Source organism: Agelaius tricolor, unplaced genomic scaffold, assembly GCF_023055355.1.
Source record: "Agelaius tricolor isolate 1412-34295 unplaced genomic scaffold, bAgeTri1.0.p SCAF_3, whole genome shotgun sequence".
Lineage (NCBI taxonomy): Eukaryota > Metazoa > Chordata > Aves > Passeriformes > Icteridae > Agelaius > Agelaius tricolor.
Window position 1 is genome coordinate 50213042 of NW_027269263.1, and position 21804 is coordinate 50234845.

Sequence of the window (21804 nt, forward strand, 5' to 3'; positions counted from 1 at the left end):
GCCTTGGGTATGGTTTTTTACTCTAGGGAGTACAAAGAGATTTTGCACACTTAGCTTAGAAAACCTGACTTCTCCCCCTGATTTTCTGCTCCCCTGTTAATTAGGCATCTGCTGCAAGAATTGCACAAACAAAAATGGTGCAATCTGTACTCATGTCTGTCTGGAGCTTTATCACAGCCCCTCATGGCCTTTGATTTACATGGCATGGTACCTGTGCTGCACAGAGGGTGGATGCATCCTTCAGCTGCACAGCTGATGTCAGGGTGAGGGAAAATAGAGGTGTTAGGGGGAAGTGGCAGGACCAAATACAACATCTGTGTACAGGTGAGAGGAACTAAGAACTGCACTGCACACTAAAAACCTCCCACTGTCAACACAGGAAGCATGAAGCCAAATGACAAGATGTAATCATGTAACCAAGGTAGTGGCACCATTATTTAGAATTCAGACTGTGTGATCATACACTGGATGTGACACCACTGTGAAATCCTCTTGTTGGGTTCACATCTGCAATCAGTATTGTTAACAGTAAAACTTTTAGAAAATGGGCATTAACAAAAAATACTAAAATTGCAATTTTAATTTCTTTTAATAAAAGAATCAAATCTGTAGCACTTATTTGGAAAAAAAAAAAAACCAACAAACCCAACCCAGAAACAAACAAAAAAAAGACCCAAATCCACACAACATTTCAAAATAAGAGCTGACATTAAAACATTCTGCAACTGTAGATTTACAAGCTCATGAGGCAGAGTTATGGTAAGATCTTACCAAGTTATGAAAGGAGTCCCACTATCACATGAGACTACCCCGAGACCCATCTCCAATATGTTCTCATTTCAGTTTTGTAATCTGGGTACCACTTGATTTTATGTGAGGGTACTTCAGGATATATGGTATAGCCACAGGCTAAGTCTAATCAAGTATTTCCACAAAAAGCTTTTGATAGGAAGAATCACCACTTCATTTTGAGCACAACGCCATGGCTTTTATATAAACAGAATATTTGTCCAGAAATAAATACTATTTTCAGAACCTATTGCAAATACAAGCAGTAAAAATCAAGAAGCAAATTATGATTTAAGTATTTAGATTCCCAAATGCTGTAAGCTGCACTCCCTTCTCTCTGAAGAGCTGAGCTAAGTGATAACATTCCAATCTGGGCAGAATTTGGCCTCATTGTGCTAATGCTCTACCTCCTGCTCCCAGACTGCTCCAGGAACAAGAACAGAAGAAACTCACTATCATCAGAGATCAAACTACGACCCACCTGCAGCAATGAGAGTGCTGGAAGAGCACAAGCATTCCACTTGGCTCTGGACCATGATGCTCCTTCAAACACAAAGCACTGATGTTACTCATGCCCTGGGGAACGGAGCAGTTGGATGTCAGTGCAGCTGAACATGTGAAAACCTTCTGAGTTTCTACTGCTGGTGAACATCTGTTAGACATACAACTTTACTGAGTGGCACACCAAGGGGCTGCATTAATCACTCCAACCCTGGAAATTGATTGCAAGACCTCTTGCACTTGATTGACATGTAAGCAAAGAATATTTAGCAGCAAATACCACTGCATTTGCAGTTCTCACTGTAAGATTCATTTTCCCTTTTAAAGACAAGATAATTGCTTGTAAATTATTCCAAAGTATCTCCTTCTGTGATTTTGGCAATATAGGTGCACAATAATTTGGTAGTTAATCCACATTCTTGTATGTCCAAACACACAGTTACATTATTCTCCTTCTCTGTACCATTATTAATAGAGACCTACTCAACCCCCCCCCAAATTATTATTAGAATGCTGTTAAAAAGACTTGATACTTTAAGCATGGTTAAGAATCATTACTTTTTGCACCTTTTTGGTAAAGAAAAAGTTTTAGACTCCTCTAAAACTCTGTTCCCCTCTGTGTCCCAAAAGAAAAGATATATAAACTGAGAAACAGAATCAGCACAGTTATGTTGATCAGTTTGGAGCAACTTCTCCCCCCTCTGTTACTCCCTTGTGGACCAGGCACACTGTAAGAGAGCACAGGTTCTGCAAGGGGATGTCTCAAGTATATTGCAAATTGCCAGCTCACTTTCCCTCCCTGATGCAATCCTGTTACCCAGCACTGACTTTCTCTTAAAAGTTTCTATTAAATGGTTTGGTTTCAGTAACCCAAATTTAAAGGAAGGATAATCCTCAATGAAGGCTTCAAATTCCCACAAAAATGTATTATTTTCAGCAGGCCTCTTTCAACGACACCATTCTTCAATGGGCTAGGTAATACACCTAGTTTGTCCCTTTAAGGACTCCAAAATCCCACAGAAAGTGCTGTGCTTGTCAGAGTTCATCACAAATCAGTTCCTCCAGCTCCAAGACAGAGTAAATGCTTACATTCAAAGCATGCCCTATGTCCTGTGACAGTGAGAAGGACAAACTGACTATTAGTGCAGATGGATAAGCAACAGTCCAGCTGTTCTCCCTGTCTGCTGACAGCTCATACTGAGGAAGACTTAAAAAACCACAATTCAACCCAAACTGGTAACAAGTTTGCATGGGGGTAGCAGAAGAATTTCCATGAGGACACGTAAATCACAGTGTGAGAGAGTGGTCTCTTTGGAAAGAAGCCTTTGCATGAAACCAAACCTTTCAGGTGTCTGAACTAGTAACAGTCCTTCAAAAAGAAACTCACAAGGCTAAGTAACAACTGTCTACAGAACAATGATAATTTGACAATAATGGAAACCAACCTTCCCCTGAAAACTCAACTGAAGCATTTTAAGTAACTTGTGAGCAAGTCAGCTCCTCTTCTCCTCCCACATCCTCCATCATCTTTTACCCAAGCTCAAACAGCACATTCCTAAATGGCCAACTTAGAGCTTGAAGATTTTCAAGGACCATGGAAACAAACTAAATGGTGCAAGAGTAGAGAAGGAATGGAAGAGCCCCACTGACCTGCATGATGAGCAGGTACCTCACTTCTCAAACAGGCAGACTCTGTTAGGAGCACAGAAATAAATACACAACAAACCTGGATTTGAGTGCTGGGGTAGTTTAAGGCTCAAGCTAATTTGGCTTATGGATCCTGCCCAAGGCAATTGGGTTACAAACTGCACTCCTGAGTTTAGTAGATATTTATGGGTGATGTGAAACTGAATAAATTTCATCACCAAGTTTTCAAGTGCAGATGTATGTAATCTCCCTTAATTCTGCTCTTAAAAAATTCAATTGCTCCCCCCAGATTCGAGCCTGCACACATTTTCAGAAAATAGATAATTATTAAATACCAATCTGAAGGTTCACAAGAAACAAACGACTTAATTAAATGAAATATAGCTTCAAACAAGCAACACTGAATCTGTTCCTCCATTAAAGAGGACTAAAAGTTTCTGCATAGAGAAAGCAGTAAATAAATACCAGAAGTACTATTAGTTAAGACATCAGACAAAAACAGATCAGATTCCTGACTTGCTGTTTTTGTCTTCACATAATAACAACTCCATTTGGATGACTGAAGTTCAGCCTGCCTCAAGATAAAATACTGCTTTTTACCTGCACTGTAGTGAGGATAAAGGAAAGACTTTGGGTCTTTAAACATTTAGATTACTGATGTGTATGGGCTGTTGATTGTCACTGGTTTGTTCCCATGATCCACAATTGATTCAAATTAGGCACAGCTGAAGACTGCTGCAGATGCATCCAAATGTAGAGTTGTTTCAATAACTTAACAGCACTTTGATGTCTGCCTTGCTGAATTCTTCACTGCTGAAGGAGGATCAGAGTCTTCAGTTCACAGCAAAAAACAAAGCAAGGCAGTTATGAAGATCACGTAACGCAGAGCTCTGAAGCCCACAGTGGAGGTTTGCTGCAATAGGATTGTTTGCTTCTGCTCTCCTGAGAACACGCAGCTGCTGCAGCAGCTGCTCCCTCCTCTTCTGCATCCTCCTTTACCTCCTGGAAACCTTCTGCTTCTTGGAATGGATGCTCTAAAAGTTTCAGTACATTTCTTACCTAGAGCAAAAACACAGCATGGTTGTTAAGAATTTAGGAAGTGAAGCAAAATTATATGGAGAAGAACCTCATGCCAAATAATGAGCAAGTGTATTGTATTTAATACATGAACTCCAGACAAGCCAAATATTAAACAGATGAACAATATATATAAGATGCAAACTGTAAAATTCTACCTGGCTGAGTCTGTAGGTTTTATGGGACTCAGGCTCAAATAACTTGAAATACAAATATTAAATACAAATTCTTATATAATTTCTCAAAGAAAAATAATTTTCCCATATTCTGCATGTAATGTTCCACATGCCGAATTCCACATGCTGAAGGTGAAAGTTGTAAATTTTAAAAGATAACATTTTCCAGAAAGAACAAGTATAAATTAATCCTCAACTGCCTTCCAAGCCACTCTCAGGACAGTAAAAGCAGTGTACATGCCTTGTCCTGAGGTCAGCCTACAAGAGCTGCTGAAGTTCAGATTCAGAGTTTAGATTGCATTATTTGTACTGCAGTCCCTAAAATTACAGTTACAGTAAAAAAAAAAAAAAAAGAGATCTCCTGAACAGTGTATTCCCAATCCCCTTACTGCCCAAGATTCCAGACTAAATTTTGCCTGGTATAATGTCAGTCACTGACAGCACCACTACACATCCACACAAGCCTAGAGAGAGCGAGCAATAATAGCATACCTCTGAGAAATCTCCATTTTCAGCTGCCTCTATGGCATTTTGGGCAATATAATTCCTCAAGATATATTTTGGATTGTTTGAATTCATGACCTTGACACGCTCAGTGTTCCAGGCATCAGCATTACCAACACTTTCTATTTCTTTCTGCAAACGGACTCTGAAATTAAGCAGGAGACAACAATTGGTTTTTAGCAAGAACCACATGTAGAAGTTGACACATTTTCTTGTTTTGAGGTATTTCATTTGCAGTTCTTAAAAAATACTACATCATCTATAATCCTCTCAGTTTATAAAATGCAGCATGACAACAGAATAGAAAACACCACTTTGTTTAAAAGCAGTACTAGGGACAGTCAGCAGGTCCTGACATGGTTTGAGGAAGTGACACAGCACAGCTTTTCTGTTCTCCAAAGTCAGATCAAGACACAGGATATGGTCTGTTCTGCATTGCTGTGCAATGACTGACACATTCAGGTCTTGTCTTTCAAGGATTTCTGTTTTTGGTTAAAGCATTTGCTGTTCTGCTAAAAGCACAAGGATGCAATACAGCAGAGGCAGTTTGAGGTACTTTCTCTCAGTAATATTTGCTAAAACTCTCAGCCCTGCTGGAGAACGAGATAACAGGCAGCCAGGTGAGGAAAGGTTTGCCCTAATCCACAGAGTACAAACAATTAAAGCTCTATTCAGGGGTTTTCTTTACAAAAAAATAAAAATCTCCTGCTAACACTTAGGTTTTTAGGCTTTAGAACAGTCTGGACATTTGTTTTTCCTGGCCATGGAACGGATTAAATGGAAGGATGTTTTTCCTCTTTGATTAAGAATACTTGCTTTCTGTATTAACACATAGACTTTTCTTTTGGAAAAAAAAAATCAAAGGATAGAATGCTTAGAGGTCAGTCAGTTGTAGTTACTGAGCACTTAAAAGTTCACAACTGGAATTAGTCTATGTCAGAATCAACATCAACATTGTTGAAGCACTTTTCATACTAGAGTTGATGCTAGGTGATTTCTACATCCTCACACTACTTCAAAATTTAGTAAACAAAGTAGAAAGATGGCTTTGAACTTTCACAGCAACAAAGACACTGATCATAGCAGTAGATAATATTCTCCAGTTGCATGCCCTTCTCACCTTCCTAATCTGTATTTGAGACTGGGTGTCTTTTGTGAGACACGCACATTGATCTCAAAAGGCAGAAATATAATATCAATACTGAGATATTAATACTGAGAAACTTTACCTGTATTTCTCCAGCCATTCCTTCCAGTGTCTTTTATTTCTGCTAAGTAAATCATCTGCTGTTAACTGCTGCAGTTTGGAGAACTGTTCAATGCGTTCCAGCTCTTTATTTATATTAGCTTTGGTTCCAATTAATGCTAACAGCTGAGGATTAGACTGAGCCAACATCAGCATCATTGACAGCTGTCTGGGAACACAAAGAACAAAGTTAGATACTAAAGTTGAGATGCTTGTCAAGAACCATCTCTTTGCAATCAAAGTAGATACAAAAACATTCACAACAAACTGGGATTTCACTAGAGAGGTTAAATTACAGAAATTTGTAATTAACAAAACAACTTTTATTATAAATGATCCTAATTTCACTGTTTCTTTTATTTCTTTAACACCTACCATTTTTGCCAGTACTAATAAAAACCTAAATGATATGGGGAAAAATACTTCATTTAAGTCACATGAGACCAACACTGATTTTTTTAGTTAGCCAGTCTAAATCACAGACTGAGAACTGCTTTCTGGTACTAAATTCCAAACAATATCCAGACTACTCTGCTGCAGGTTTGACTAGGATTGCATCTTTTAATATTTCACTGTGTTAGCTGGTGCTGTACAATAGCTCCACCTTAGTTTGCACTACTATGCTAGCTTTTATTTTTCCTGAATTAATAACTGCAGCATAGCATAAAGTAAAATAAAAACCCAAAGAGTTGCAGCATATCAAAATAAAAGTGTTTTTATTTCCTATGTGAATGCAGTTTTAAGAAAAGGACAAAAGAAACATTTCTCCTGGCTTCAAAACAGACAACTCATAATGTCAAGTTATATTGTCCTACTTTTAGTCAGCAGAGACAAGCCAGGTGCTTTGATTTCTGAGTTTATATAAAGTACTATCCAGAACTGATGTACACATCTGATATGCATAGATCTGTGATATCCAAGTGCTGGGATTAAAAAAGAAATCAGTCATGCACTCACTTTAATATAGTACTATTCCCCTCCAAAATGTCACATCCCTTCATGATGACTTATAGCTACTTTTCATGTTTCTCCAGTCCTGAATGCAGTGTTTAAAAAATACTGTCCCATCTCTACCACACAACCAGCTTATCTCTGTATTGTGCTATCAACACACAGCAAAAGCTGAAAAATTTGGTGGGTTCATCCTTCATGGAGCACTTACTTAAAGAAGGCTGGGGAGAGGGAGAGAAGTATACCCAAAATCTCTTTAATTTTTTCCCCATCTCCAAAAAGTGAAAAATTGCTACAGTCACTGCAGCAGTTGAACATGAGTTAATATTTTTCCATGCTCAGAGTAGCTGGACTGCAGAACAAACAAGACATGGACTACACCACCTAAAGGTTATCCTTAGGCCAGAACTTTGGCAGTTGTAAGTGATTTTTTGCTGACAGTACCCTAGCAGGACACAGCAGCATTGTAGCTCAAACCCATTTCTTCTGTAAAATACTCCCATACCACTTCATTATTTGGCAATCTCATTGCCTCAAGTCACCAGAGACAGGGAAGGAAATGAAAAAAAAAAAGACTAAGCAAAAGCTCAGACAACTTTAACTCAAGAGCCAACTGCTGAAAGTCAGTGCTGTGTATCATGGTGCATCTTCTTAACAGTGACATTTCCAATCTCAAAATCAGTGAAATATTATATACCATGTTCATTATGGTTATAATTAAACTAAAAGCAAAAACCAAAAGCATTTAAGCAAAGGAATACCTTGGATCCATCTGTGGTTTAAAAACAACTTTCAGCTCTTCCACAGAAGCACACTGACTTGTAAGCTCTTCTAAGAAATCTTCAAATTTTGAAGGATCAATGTCTGCTGAGAATGAACTCAGCAAGTAAAAAATATTTGTGAAGTCTCCAGCTGAAAAAATTCATTATATGAGTAATGCAACTAATAAAGCAGCAGGAAAGCAGTTCCCATACCTCCTTCCTACCTCCTCCCACAGCAGTACAGGTCACCATTCTAAAGAGGCAAATAAACTGTTCTCTCAGTAAGGGTGCAAATGTGAGACACGGGCCCTGAATAAGGCAACAACTACTCCACAATAAGGTAATTACTTTCAGCCTTTTGTTCTTCTCCCGCATAACAATGTAGTTGCACAAGGCTACTCTCTTTTAAGGTCAAGATATAAATTGTACTTTGATTTGATAACAGATTCTGATAGGCTATTAAATAAGCACCTTCTGTGCTGGTCACCAACCTGTGAGATGCATGGTTTCAAGCAGTTCAGACACCAGCTTACTATCTTCTTCTAATTCCAGCTGGATTAGGCCTAGTTTTTTTCTCATCTTCTGCAAATAGTGTTTCTCAAATTCTGCATCATATTCCTCTTCCAGGATGAGTTGGCTTATTTCCAAGGGCAGCTCTGGAACTAAAGCTTCAGCAAGTTTCCCCAGGTTCCACTTGCAAATCTCTGGCTGTTTGTTATAAGCATAGCGCCCTGTGTTATCAGAACCATTGCACACGTGCTCAGGGTCATACCTACAAGAGAAGAAACTGTCAGCATTCTTCTACTCACCTGGACACCAATGAGAAGTAGTACTTTTATGATTCTTTTCTGATTTTAGTCTGCTCTAGCAACTAAAAAATTTGAAAGGAAACACTCCTTGATTCTTTTCCCAAAGCCACAGGCTACAAGAACAGTCTAACAGCTAGAGATGCTGTGAACACAGTTTCAAGTACATTGACAAGAAGAATTACAGGAGAACTAGAACTACCTTAATCTCCTTTGCAGTGAAGATAATTCAAAAATCTACTTTAGAATTAAAATCTTAAAGCAACCATGAACGCAAGGATTGTCCTGCATAGTAAGAACAACATACCCACATTCCCAACAATGATGCCCCACTGACCTGTCCATAAAGCCAAAAGGGCCATAGTCAATGGTTAGTCCAACAATACTCATGTTATCTGTATTCAGCACGCCATGGCAAAACCCCACACACTGCCACTCCGCAACCAGCCTCGCTGTGCGCTTGGTTACCTGAAAGGAAGGACCTGGTGTTCATTTGGCACCACAACAATTTATTTCCAGCACATTCATGTACTTCCTAGTCTGAACTGATGTTTCTACAGCTCCAACAGAAGTAGATTCTGGCAGTATGCACACAAACATCTTAAGGACATTTGCCTCTCTCCTCCTGTCAGTAGCTCCCGTTTCCCTGCCTCCCATTTCCATTTGCATCCACTTCTCTCCTTCCATGCTTGACTTGCCAGTCAATTGAACAGCTTTCAAATGCTCTGGACACTGAAATAAAGTAAACTGTTTGACATCAGACTTGCATACTAGTGTGGTCATTGTACTAATATATTCTTTTGCCTAATATTAATTTTAAAGAGTAACTACAGGCAGGAAATCACGTAAGCAAGTGTAGTCTTTTGGTTTACCTCTTATGTAGGGGTGATTTACAGGGAGGTTAAAGGGCTGACACAAAAAAACTATTCAGTGCAAACAGGTTTTAGCACTGATAAGCATTTCTCTCCATGTTCTGAGAGTGGAAATAAGGCTACAAGATTAAATGAAAGTATTGCAAGAACCATGATTTTATTTAAACATAATTCTTTACCAAATGTATATTTCATCAGTAATTTTCCACTGCTGAACTGAGAACTATTTGTATGGAATTGACTAAAATTACTGCATGTGCCCCATCCTTCAAATAAACAGTGTAATATTTTAAAGCAGTCCTAGTTATTTAAATACATTAACCCACCTGTCAACTACAACACTAAAAATCTAAAAGTCAGGAAGCTAACATGGTTTTTAAATAAAACTAGTTGCAAATACTTTACTAAATTGCTGTAAGTAAAAATTTTGCCTAGCCATTCACTAAAACTTTTAAATCAAATTGTTTTCATAGATAAAATAATTCTTCTTCCCAAACAGCTAACAATGCACAGAAATTCAAAAGAATTATTTGCTCCATGCTGCAGTGTATTTCATTAAGGTTCAAAAAACAATCTACTAATTGTTTAATTAGATGTTTCTATGCCTTTGTGTTCAAATCCAGAATTTTTCTACCTTTAAAAAAACACATGCAGTCAAGTAAATAAGAAAAATTAAGACAAATCTTGCCCTGACAGGCAGTGAAAACCACAAATGATGCATGAAATACAACCTTTTGGTCTACACCTTGAGATCCCACACTTGTATTTTTTCCAATATTCTCATGGTAGGTACTTTACACATTTTTCCTGAATGCTGATTCATGGGGTAGCTGGAAGCCAGCAGCCAGCTGCATGTGTCCAAAACTGATTACCTAGGCCATGACCCAGTAAGAGAGGCACACCCTGCACAATGGCTCTGTGCCAGGAAAATGTCAAATTTAAAAAATCCTGGCCACCAGGGTTGGGATGAAAGCACTCCAGTGGTGAGGCAGTCCTTGTATGGATGCACTGCACTCCACCAGGGTTCTGGTGAAAAGAAATCCCCGTGATGAGAGTGCCCAAAAGCAACTAAAGCTTGGGTGCCACTCAAAGATGGGTATACTGAGAATGAAGAGACAGCTCTGTATCCTCTTTGACCTTTATTACTTTTGATCAACATTTTTCTACAGCTAGCCAAACCAGAAGGCAAGCATGGTGTGTATATATAAATCAGACTGTCAGCTGAAGGACATGCTCATTTAAATTTAGAAAACAGCTACAAATTATTTGAGAAGTACAGATAATTATGTCTGCTTTCTAGGCAGTGCTGTGAAATGCAATCATATGCAATGCAATGTACTTTTTTCTCCATTTCCTCCACAGTGCAGAAAGAATGACAAAACAAAATAGAGTTGAAGTGACAGCAGTTTCCTGCAAATGGATGTGTTTGTTCAATTAAAAAAGGACTGGGGTGATTTTCAGGTGGAGGAAAGTCTGGAAAGTCTCCACTAAGGATGAGAGAGAAAACTTGAGGAGACAATGACAGCACAGACATGGAGTGTGGACAGGCAGTGGCACGAGGAGCACAACAAACAAAAAATGGATCTGGGGAAACAAGCAAAGGATGCTAGGAATACAGGTGGGGGGAAAAAGGAAACCAGTAGTGACTGGGCCAGGAAAAGCAGCCAAAAGCAGGAAGAGGCAGGACTGGGCACACACACACACATCCAACGATCCCCAAGTCCCACGACTTTTGTGCCATCAGGAAGCAAACATGCCACCACTACAGAGCTGGACACAGCAGAGTGAGTGACAAGCCACAGTTTTCCTCCTCAACCCAAATTGTCCACACACAAAGGACTTGTCCAGAAGAGTTAAATTCTTTGGAATATAGTGGTGAACCAAGCCACAGCTTGCTTTGCAGAATTAATGCAAGTATGCACAGGTTATGGTAAAGAAAAAAAAGGGCAAGAAACCAAACTGTAGAATGTCAGCTATCAGGTCTGGCTTTTGACCTCCTATCAGTCTGTTATGAAAGTGCATCATGCTGCAGCCATTCCCTCACTCCATACCAGATAATTTCAGATTTCAAAGCACCACAACAGCTTTCAGACAGGCTAGTCAAGTATTAGGCATTGGTATTTTTTAATTACACTGTTTGCTGGCTAGTTATAAAAGTGCTCAACTGCCTTTAAACATTTCAGTTCTAAAGTCTGAAGTTAAACTGATTTGCAGACAACATTCCTGTTCATAAGTTGGAAAATGAGACTCAGCATCTCAGTATTTTACAAAATGATGCCTTGCAAGTGATGTCTCAGCACCATCAACTCATCATCTGACAGTCAGAGCCAGAATTCCCTCTCCCAGTCTAAGACAGTCCCAGAAAATGGAGACAAGCCTTTGGAAGCTCCCCCAAAGCAGGGAAACCATGATTTACCATTAGGAAGGTTACACTGTTTTCAGTGGTTAGATCAATATCAACACTGCTTTCATCAATAAGTGAGTCTACTAAGAGTGCTTTCTTCAAAGAAGAGTTCAGACATTTGAGTGATACAAAGTTTTAACTGACTCCAGTCATCGGTGCCTGCAGATGGACTTCCTAAAGACAACTGGTATGGATTTATGAAGAGAATCTTGATCTTCCTTACCTCTTTGAAGAAAGCAGCATTCCTCTGAACAGTGTTGTCTGAATAAGCCTCCTGGATTTCTGGGTAGAAAGTGCTGATCACATAATCAAGCATCTGTATTCGAATGTCATTTCGGTTCACGCTGGGACCCTTGCGTCCTGTGTATTCATCAGGGGGCTTAAAAATTTCAAAAGAGCCAAACCTGTTTCAAAATAAAAACACAACTGAGAATTATCTGATACTATTAACATAATTTGATATTGCATGTAATAAAAACATCTACTGTTGTTGCAGTAACAGCACATCATCTCCTAACATCAATTCTTAGGTGACTGAGAGAAAATACCTGCGAGATTGCTGCACTGAACGTGGTGAGGCTCAGTGACTTGGTGAAATAAAGCTCTTACATCCTCATGTACCTAAACTCACCAACCCTGCCAGTACTGAACACCAGCTCATTAAAGTTTCTTATAACTTCTCCCACTGAAAAATTTTTATCCTGCAGGTATGTAGAAGTTGTACTTATTTTAAATACTAGACTGTACATCAAGCACACCAGTTATATTTTCCAGATATGTAAGCACACAGGAATGCACACAAATATACACATACATATGAAAGGGCATATTCCTCATACCTCACCTTCCTCTAATTTTCTGTAACCTTAGAGGAAGCAATGCAACTTCCTGAAATGCCTAATAGTTTCTGCTGGAGCAGGAACTTCATACACTTCTCAGGCAGGGAAAGACACCCAAACTTTCATAGAACTACATAGGAACTGGAATTAAGGATCGAGGTATAATCCACCACTACTACTACTATAAAAAAAAATTTAAAAATCATGTATTCTGTACAGGAATAAACATGAAAAATCTCTTCTCCTAAGTCCGCAGAACTTATTTCTTCTTTCTACCAGGCCAGCATCCCTAGTATTTATCTGTCTCTGTGCAAAGACAGCAGCCCATCCCATCTGCTGAGCAAGAAAAGCAGCTTCCTACAGCCCAGCAAAAGAAGTTCCAAGCCTCCAGAAGAAGAAACATAAACAGTGCTGTTAGGGAAATACACTTTAGAAGACTACTTAGTTTTAAAGGAAAAAAATAACAAAACAAAGCTGATCAACAAAATAGGCTTCTACCTTATAAATGTAGAGGCTATTCTCAGAACGACTGTACACCTTTCATTTTTTGGATTCCCATCATAAAAGATGTCCCGAAGGACTCTGGAGTCGGACGTGACGCAGGTGCCAGCCCGAGTTGTCGGTATTCCCAGGTGGAACATGGCCTCGCTGCACAGGAACTCCCGGATGCTCGACCGCAGCACCTTCCGCCCATCCGCCTGCCTGCACCAAGGAGACACGCACGGGTTTAGCCTCTACAGGCAGGAACTCCTCCTCCTCTGCAGCAGCTGAGAAATAAAAGCCTAGGAGTAACACACTCTGTCCACGGTGCCACAAAAAAGCAGTGGCAGATGTGAAAAGCTGAACCTCCAAACTTCTGTTAAAGTTCAATTAGATGGACACAACAACTTGCAATGAAGAGCACACACAACAGAATAAACCTTCCAGGTACACATAACCCTTCTAATCATTAACTATGTTTGTTTTATTGATGCAACAGTCTTTCAATTTTTTTTTAATTTGGACAGTTTAAATTTTAATTTTTTTAAAATTAGCTATTTTATTGTGTATCTACTCAATGGTTTCCTCTTCATTAAATGAAGTATTATGAACAATATTATTTTGAATCTTTCTGGGTAAGCAATCTAGAAATGGGGTCCTAAATATGAGCATGCACAACAGCTGCACTAAAAAAAAAAAAAAAGAGACAGACAACAAACTAGCTTATTTAATAGATACTAAGCAAATGGAATAGACACAGATGGTTCTCAGCCCACACTCCCAGCACTTCCAAAGCCACAGGCAAGCAGGAGAGCTGCCCAGGACAGACCTACAAAGTTGCCACCACATCTGGCATTTTCACTGAGATTTCCTTAACACTCACAGACCTGAAGAAGGCCTTCAGAGGACCACATACGTGAAACTAAGGTGTTCCAGAGACTGTAGGGCTGGAACAGAAAATACTGGAAATGCAAGTGGGAAAGTTACCTGAATTATCTAAAGTATTTGAAGGCTAATGTGACCAACGCAGATACCCATCCCTTGCAGGGACTTGGTCAGTATGCCATCCCCTCCCACAGCTGGGAAGAGTGGGAAGAAGGACCAGCAGGACCAAAACGCCTAAATTCAAATACCATCTGTGTGGGCAGCAATTACACACTGCTCTCCCCACTGTCATCATGGTCTGCATCCTCCCAGAGGGGGAAACCCGCAAAGGAGGATAACGAGGGACAGAAGTAATGTGCCAAATGAACGATGCAGTGAGATGCAGTTCCACTCTTGTTTTCCACTGGAAAATTTTGCCACCTCCTGATCTGGCATTTAAGCATTACCTTCGCTGCTGCCAAAGTTAAACAAAAAACAAGTAACCACGAGGGCTTAAGAGATGACCTTTGCCTGAGGGAATGATCCTCAGCACGGCTCCAGCCCCTCGCTAACGCGATCTGCGGGCCGCCAAGCCCGTTCCCGTCCTTCCCGCACAGCGCCGGGCCGCGCCCCGCCGGCGGCTCCGGCCCCGTCCCGCCCGGGCCTTACCGGGAAAAGGGGGTGATGCCGGCGCCCTTGAGCTGGATCTCCCAGCGCTCGCCCCGCGGGCCCAGCACCTCGCCCAGGTACATGGCGGCGCCGTCGCCCAGCTGCCCCGCGAAGCTGCCGAACTGGTGCCCGCAGTAGCAGTGCGCCGCAGGCTCCGCGCCCGCCGGCACCCGGTTCCCGCTGAAGAACAGCGCGGCCTCGGCCTCGGCCGCCGCCGGGTCGGCCGCGGGCGCCTCCAGCCCCAGCAGCGCCAGCGCCGGCAGCGACATGGCCACGAGCCGCGGGTTCTGCAGCGGGCTGGGCCGCACCCGAGCGAAGCAGGCGCCGGGCACGGCCCGCGGGCCGCTCTCCTCCGAGTTGTCCACGGGCAGCGAGCGCAGAGCCAAGTTATCGAAGCGCAGCGCGCCCAGCCAGCCTCCGCCGCCCTCGGGCCGCTGCATGGCCGGGCCCGACGCCGCCCGCAGCAGCCGCGGGCCGAAGCGGCGGGCGCTGCGCAGCACCGAGGCCATGCGGCCGGGCCGGGGGCGGCGCCGCGGCCAGTCCCGCCCATGGGCACAGCCCGGCCGTGGGCACAGCCGAGAGCCCTTGGGCCCGGCGGGTGAAATTGCTCCCCGAGCGGAGCAGCGCAGCCAGCAGGTCGCGGGGGTGCTGGACTCACAAGAAGAAAAAGATAAACGAATATATGCCACAAGTCAGAACTTATTCAGAATGCTCCTGTTTTGTGTTATTTCAATTACTAGCAGCCACCTCAGTGGTGGGTCAAGACCAGACCCCTTCAAGCTGCGCGCACTTACTTTCTCTGAAGGGTCCAGTGGACGCCTCCACTCAAAGCCGGACACAGCAGGTAAACCATCTGCAGACAGTAGATGGCACTAAATTATTACTATTAGTTGTACTTTGCAACTAACTCAATCGTGAGTCTCAGCTCTAAAGAATTGGGCTGTAACCATAGCAGAGAGACAACATGGTGACGGCAGCAGGGAGAGGGAGAGGAGCTGCCCAGTGGCAGGTGATGCACACCCAGAACCCTGTTGCACTTTTACAAACCTGAGCAGCCTTGCCACACAACTCTCCTGCAGGCCCTGGAGAAAGCAGATGTGCAGCTTAGCTGCTGCAGAGACACATCAGAGTAATAGCCAGCCCACTCTAATCAAATATCACTTATCATGACTTTGTCCAGTTTATAAATCATCTCTGTAGCCAGAATCAGGGACATCTTACCACTGAAAGAATGTCACCTTGCTGAGATATTTTTTTTCCACTTTCCCTCACACATTAGCTGTGAAACACAAGTACCAAGTATCTTGGATAAGGCAAGAGTGAAAGTAGCTGTGTCCATCTTTCCCCCGCCCCTATCATCAGTAGAGCTTTTCCATGTCATACTACACAAACTGACAGATAGAACGTCCAACAAGCAAAAGCAAGTGTTTGCTCACTTTGCAGCACAGTCACCCTCAGCAGGGAGCTACCAAGGACGAGCCAGAGCCAGGTCAGGCATCAGGACTCAAAGGACAAGGGCTTGTGATGGAAAAGAGCAGACAGCCCCCAGCTCCCAGCCTTTTCTCTGCTGGAAGTGAGGGTAAGGGTACTCCCATCTTTGCTGCTGTTGCCTCCCTGGAATACAGAAAGCTCCACTCTGCAGCAGGTACAAGGCAAGTGATGAAGGAGGGGATAACTACACAACCCCCAGCCAGTTTCTTCAGCTGGGACTGGAGAGCTGCTTCAGCTCTTCCTGGGGTCCTCCCATACGCACAGACACACAAGAGCTGCTGGTGTGAGGATATACACAGCTGGTGCATTTTTGCACCCAAAGAGTCAGTAGACTGATTTCAGGTGCGTATCTTTGGAGCTACTTTCATCCTATGCTTGATGTCTTCCATGTGTCCTCTTTCTACAGCATGGGCTTGGCACCCCACTGAAGTCTGTCCATCAGTCACACCCCACATGAGTGACCCTTCTCCTGCCAATACATAAAAGCTCCCACATCTTACAAAAATGTCAGTCTTAAAACACTCAAGTCTAAAATTAAAGTTTATTTCAGTTTTAAAAAGAAACAGGGAAATACACACATGAGTATCTTAAGAGTTACACAAGTGATAATGTGATGTTTCTTTTCCATGTGTAGCTCCCACTGCCTGGCACTTTGAGGTAACTTGGTATGTTTCTCACTTTTTTTAGATGTTTTACAATACACATAGAAATACATCTTCCAGTGGAAACACAGACATTTTAATCCACTTCAAAAAGTCAATTTTTAAATTTTGTTCAGTATTTGGTATAGAAAAGACACCTCACATGTGACATGGGCCAGCAGTGTGCAATGTCACGCTGGTGAACGATACACTCCCAAAGCAGGCAGCTGCCTGAGCCAGCGCTGCTCCAGAGCACAGCTGCTTGCAGTGTCCTCTGCCACTCCCAGGGACAGCACAGCACTACAGGATTTAAAGTTGTTTCTTCCACCTAAATGGTTTTACCAGCAATCCTCTGCAGCCACAGCTGCAAAGGGAACTTTGCAGGTGTGAAGGGAGGGAACTTTGCCTGATCAAGGAAAAAAGGGCTGCATTTTGCTTTACACACAATCAAAAAAGATGGACCACTGATTGACAAAGGGTACACTCAGATGATACATTATCTGTATGGAATACAGCTTATCATATATATGAATACAGGATCTTTGTATTAATATATATATTTTTAAAGTAATGGTCATATTGATTTACCTGTGTCAATTTGAAAGATAAAGCTCTTTGCCACGATTCAACATCTTTTGCACTTAAAGGATCTTTACTTCCCACATGGAGGACAGCACTTTAGGTACAAATGACTGTGCCTGATGTAAAGCCAATGTTGGAGTGCTCTGCTGGACTGGGACTACAGCTGTCAGCTCCTTGCAAGACTGAGCACTGGAGACACGAAAAGAACAGCAACAACAAAAAAATTAACTCACCATGCCTAACTCTGAACTCTGAATTTAGGTTCTCACATTGAGCAGACAGTCTCCCTGTGTGTTCAGTAGGACAAGGAAACTCATCCTTTTCCTCTTAACATGTGATAGGTAGAAAAACTCGTTCCCCTGCTCCAGCACTACACTCAGATGCCCCTCAGCAGAAAGTAAATAGTTCAACTAATGTTCTCCAGGAAAATGTGTTAGATGGTGAAATTATCCTGTACTAGATCTAGCTAACCAGTGTTTGCTCTTAATAAAAATACTGGTTAATTAGGAAAATAAATACCTTCAACAGAAATGGTGGTTAAAATATTTTATTTTTTATATAATAGAACATACTGCTGTTTACTTTAAATCACTTTAAAGGCACACATTGTTAAAAATACTTCAAATTTACATCACATGTACAAATGCATAAAACAGATGTACATGTCACCAAAAAAATACAATATGGCTTCATAAGGTTGAGGTGGGGCTGGGACAATTCAACATATACTTAAATTTTACAGGATGCTGCTAACACTGAAAGGACTGACTAGAACAGAAAAGAATGGACCTAAACCATGGATTATGTTATATAAACAGTACAACACATTGAATACACAACATCAAGAATCTGTGTATGGATTCATAGAATTGTTAGTTCTGCAAATTCATCACTTTCTAGTGCCACTGAATAAACAGTGCATGTGTATGATCTGCCAATCTGCAACAGTGGGAAGATAAATTGCAAATTCTCCAAGAAGTTCTCTGAAGAATCTGCTGATATGGTTTGTTAAAAAATAAAAAAAAAAAAATGATTGAAACAACAGACTTAAGGTACTGACTGAAGAGTATAACTGAATAACAAATGGACACCTTAGATGGTAATCACTTTTGGCTAAAAAGCATAAAACAAAGTCTACAAGAATGCTCCATGACAATCATTTAGCATTAGTCCCACCCAAGATTAAGGCTCCTATCTAAAATTTACCTTAGATTTGTTTTCCTTTGTGTAAAATTACCTGAGCACAGATATCAAAGATCTACAGAGCTTTTAAAATAGCTGCAGATACTTTAAAAATCTGTAGATAACTTAAAGCAAAATATCCATATATTTAATTCTACCAGCTAAATATTCTCAAGAAAATAACCAACAGAACAACATTTTGGTATGTCAGTAAAGACAGGAGAAGAGTGAGCTTAAGCTTTTGCTTTCATCTTTTAAAAATGTACATAAAATGTAATAGAATTATGCAGATAGTACTGCTTAATTGTAAACAATACATTAAATGTTTTTAAAAAACAGGAATCAAAATTTAGGCAGTCACTCTATTCTTCTATAAATTGTTTACAAATGCTGCTTCTCCTCTTGCTAGAGATGGCTGGTGGTTTCTTAAGCACTAATAAATAGAAAATAAAAGGACCTGCCCCCACTATTTTCTGTATTATCATTTATACTTTGTGTCCTAGAAGCATGAATTGCTGTCATTCTCATTTGCTAAGGTTATTCCCTGGACACCTGTAAGGCCCAGACCCAGAAGAGCACCTAGCATCATCTTAAGAGCTCTGCAGAATCAGGTTAGATTCAGTAAGGTTTAAGATAATCACACAGTTTAATAATTTGCTGCACTGGAACTCATACAATTCTCAAAGAGCATGGCAGAAAAGCATCAGGTTGCATGGACAGACCAGCTCCCAGCAAAATCAATGCCATCACAGAGGAGCATCAGGCCCTTAAATTTAAAAGCTGAAAAAAGACTACACTGTACAGAAGATAGATGTACATACTTTAAGCAAACAAAGACTGCATGGAACTATGTCCAAGACAAGCCTTTGGAAATATACTCTATTAAAAGTTTCTTGATTTTATTGAACCAACTGAAAAACCAAAATGAAACACAAAACACAACATCACCGTTTCCTCCTCCTGCCTCACATATTGGTTCCCATCTTTCATTCCCAAAAGAAATTAATACAGATAGTAAAACCTCACTTTAAGCATTGAGCAACTGTATATGAGCCTGAGGAGCAAATGGGACTTTTCCACTCAAATACATTGGGTTAACTTTGATATGACCATGTTACCTGTGTTGTTGAACTAGGACTAGCTGATTGCCAAGGGCATTTTACAATCACTGACAATCCTATAAAAAGGGAAAGTACCAAAAAATTCCAATGAAATATGAAGCTAAGATTAAAAAAAAAAAAAAAAAAAGAAAGAAAGAAAGAAAGAAAGATTGATGATGGATGACTGTTCCAGATAATTAAAAGAGAAAGTAACAGCAGTCTGTAGTACCCATAATTCTGCGTATAAATAGCAGGTAATCCAAATAAAATGCTACATTTGGTTGAAAAACTAAATTGAACACTGCTTTCCTATTAAATAGATTAAAATATTCATCCACCACAAAATTACATTGATAAATAAAGTATTTTCATGTAGCAAAAACAAGGGGCAGGTTAATTCCAAGCTTTTTATGCCAAATATGAAAGGTCTGAAAAACAAAAGTAAATTGTACAGTAGTTCTAGTCTCTTAAATTTACAATACTGGAACCAGCAGGATTTGGCTAAATAATACAGTTTAAATAAGCTAATCTAAAGGAACAGAGCGTCCTGTAAACATCTGACACAAACCACATTGCATTCTGATGGGGTGGCTATACCTTCTCTATGCAGGAGAAAGACAATTCAACTGGTGGTGGTAACAAGGGATGCAATCTAAAGGCAACATTCCTGTTCTTCAGTAAGGCTTGTAAAAAATTTGAGCCGTGTACGTATGACAGCCTGTACAATTCTGAAATTTCTGGAAAGCTCTTAATTTTAAAAAAAGCCTAAATGTTTTAGGTATAAAACACACATTGAGAAGATGTCCTTTTAAATTATGTGTAAAAGTGTCTGGCACCAGAAATGAACACTTGGTATTATTATACCTAAGGAAAAAAAAGCAAAGAATCACTCAAGTGTCCCTGAACTTCAGAGGAGATGCAGTCGATTAGGATACTTTGTGTTGTTCTTTCCTCTGGAAAAGGAGACATGAACACACACCCTTTAAGCTGCCTGTACTACATCATCAGTTATATATATATATATATATTATATATAATGCATATATATAGTGAACATGTATATAGTATGCATATATAATATATATATATTTGCATACACATTTCTTTTACCTCAATCGGGAATCATCTGGTTTCATGCAACACACCTATCAAGAATCAAAACTATTAATTAGATCATAGCTGGTGTAACTTTAGTACCAAATCTTTTATTATATAGTGATTGAGTGTTGCTCAGCATCAATCAGGTCTGACTAGAATCCTCATCCTTCAGTCCAGTTCATGCATTGCCTCCATCGCCCTTTCCTCAGCCACCTTCTTCACATAGAGCCTCTGGTTGATCACTACTGAGGCACCTCTGTCAGCCTCTGAAGATAGCTCTGTGTTGCTGGCATTGAGAGAACAAACTGAACTGTCCTGTGACCTATTCGGTAGCAGCTGTATCCCAGCAGTCCAAAAACTGTTGCTTTTAAAACAAATTTGAAAATCTTACTTGAAGCTGATGGAGGAGGCACACTGAAACAAAAGATAGAAAACAATATTAATATTTGCATAGCTGGAAACAGTAGGCATTTTCCAATTAAAAAAAAAGAAAAGGGATTTTTTTCTCCCCTTCCTCCCCACAGTGCAGGAAATTTTCACGTAACAGATGCATCATGGATGAACAGTGTATTCTTCCATGTTCAAGGGCTACATACAATTCAGTAACAATGAAAATGAATAAACACTAACAAATCCCTTTCTACTTATGCCACTCTTAATAGCTAGGAACCTTTACTTGTCCATCACCCTGCCAAAATAATTAAGTCAATATTCAAGTCAATATTCAGACTTTTTGAAGAATACTAAAAGAGAATATGAGATTTTCACAGAGCCAGTTGGAAGTCTCTGCACTGGCCACCTGAACCAGGACACAACAGGCACACCAGGTCTACCCCCCAGCATTCAAGCAGTCTCACTGTGGGCATATGAAGCAAACAGTTAATATTACTTCCCAATAAAGTTGACTTTGAGAGCACAGCCACATGCATAGCCACATGCACAGCCACATGCAGCCCTGTACCCTCACTAACAGGCTCTGCACCCACAGCAACTCATAATCCTTTCACAGGCAACTCAGAGGTTTCCATATACTGTTTCAAAGGAGCCTCAAGTTATCATTTATTTATATACAGAAAAAGTTTCTGTAATCTGCAAGCACTGCACAGTAAGTCAGCAAGCTGACA

General features: G+C 40.6%; 2 protein-coding genes and 1 long non-coding RNA gene across 6 annotated transcripts in view; all 3 read right to left on the reverse strand.

Moving 5' to 3' along the window:
- Nucleotides 1–570: 570 nt before the first annotated feature.
- On the reverse strand, nt 571–15118 carry SELENOO (selenoprotein O). Its single transcript, XM_071423805.1, has 9 exons — nt 14587–15118; nt 13072–13275; nt 11958–12138; nt 8796–8926; nt 8144–8424; nt 7653–7803; nt 5924–6109; nt 4683–4839; nt 571–3996 (listed from the first exon to the last, which is right to left on the reverse strand). The coding sequence occupies exons 1-9, from the start codon at nt 15093–15095 to the stop codon at nt 3802–3804; spliced, it is 1995 nt and encodes a 664-aa protein (XP_071279906.1). The 5' UTR covers nt 15096–15118; the 3' UTR covers nt 571–3801.
- Nucleotides 10453–11938, reverse strand: LOC139588436 (uncharacterized). The gene is made up of 2 exons (XR_011678672.1): nt 11599–11938; nt 10453–11553 (listed from the first exon to the last, which is right to left on the reverse strand). It is a non-coding gene; the product is annotated as an uncharacterized lncRNA (long non-coding RNA).
- A 1481-nt stretch (nt 15119–16599) lies between the features above and the next one.
- TRABD (TraB domain containing) overlaps nt 16600–21804 on the reverse strand; it is a 30696-nt gene continuing 25491 nt past the window's right edge. For all 4 annotated transcript variants that reach the window (XM_071423808.1, XM_071423809.1, XM_071423811.1 and 1 more), the window contains one exon: nt 16600–21094. In XM_071423808.1, coding sequence (XP_071279909.1) covers nt 20923–21094 — 172 coding nt within the window. In that variant the 3' untranslated portion in view covers nt 16600–20922. The remainder of the gene's footprint in view (nt 21095–21804) is intronic.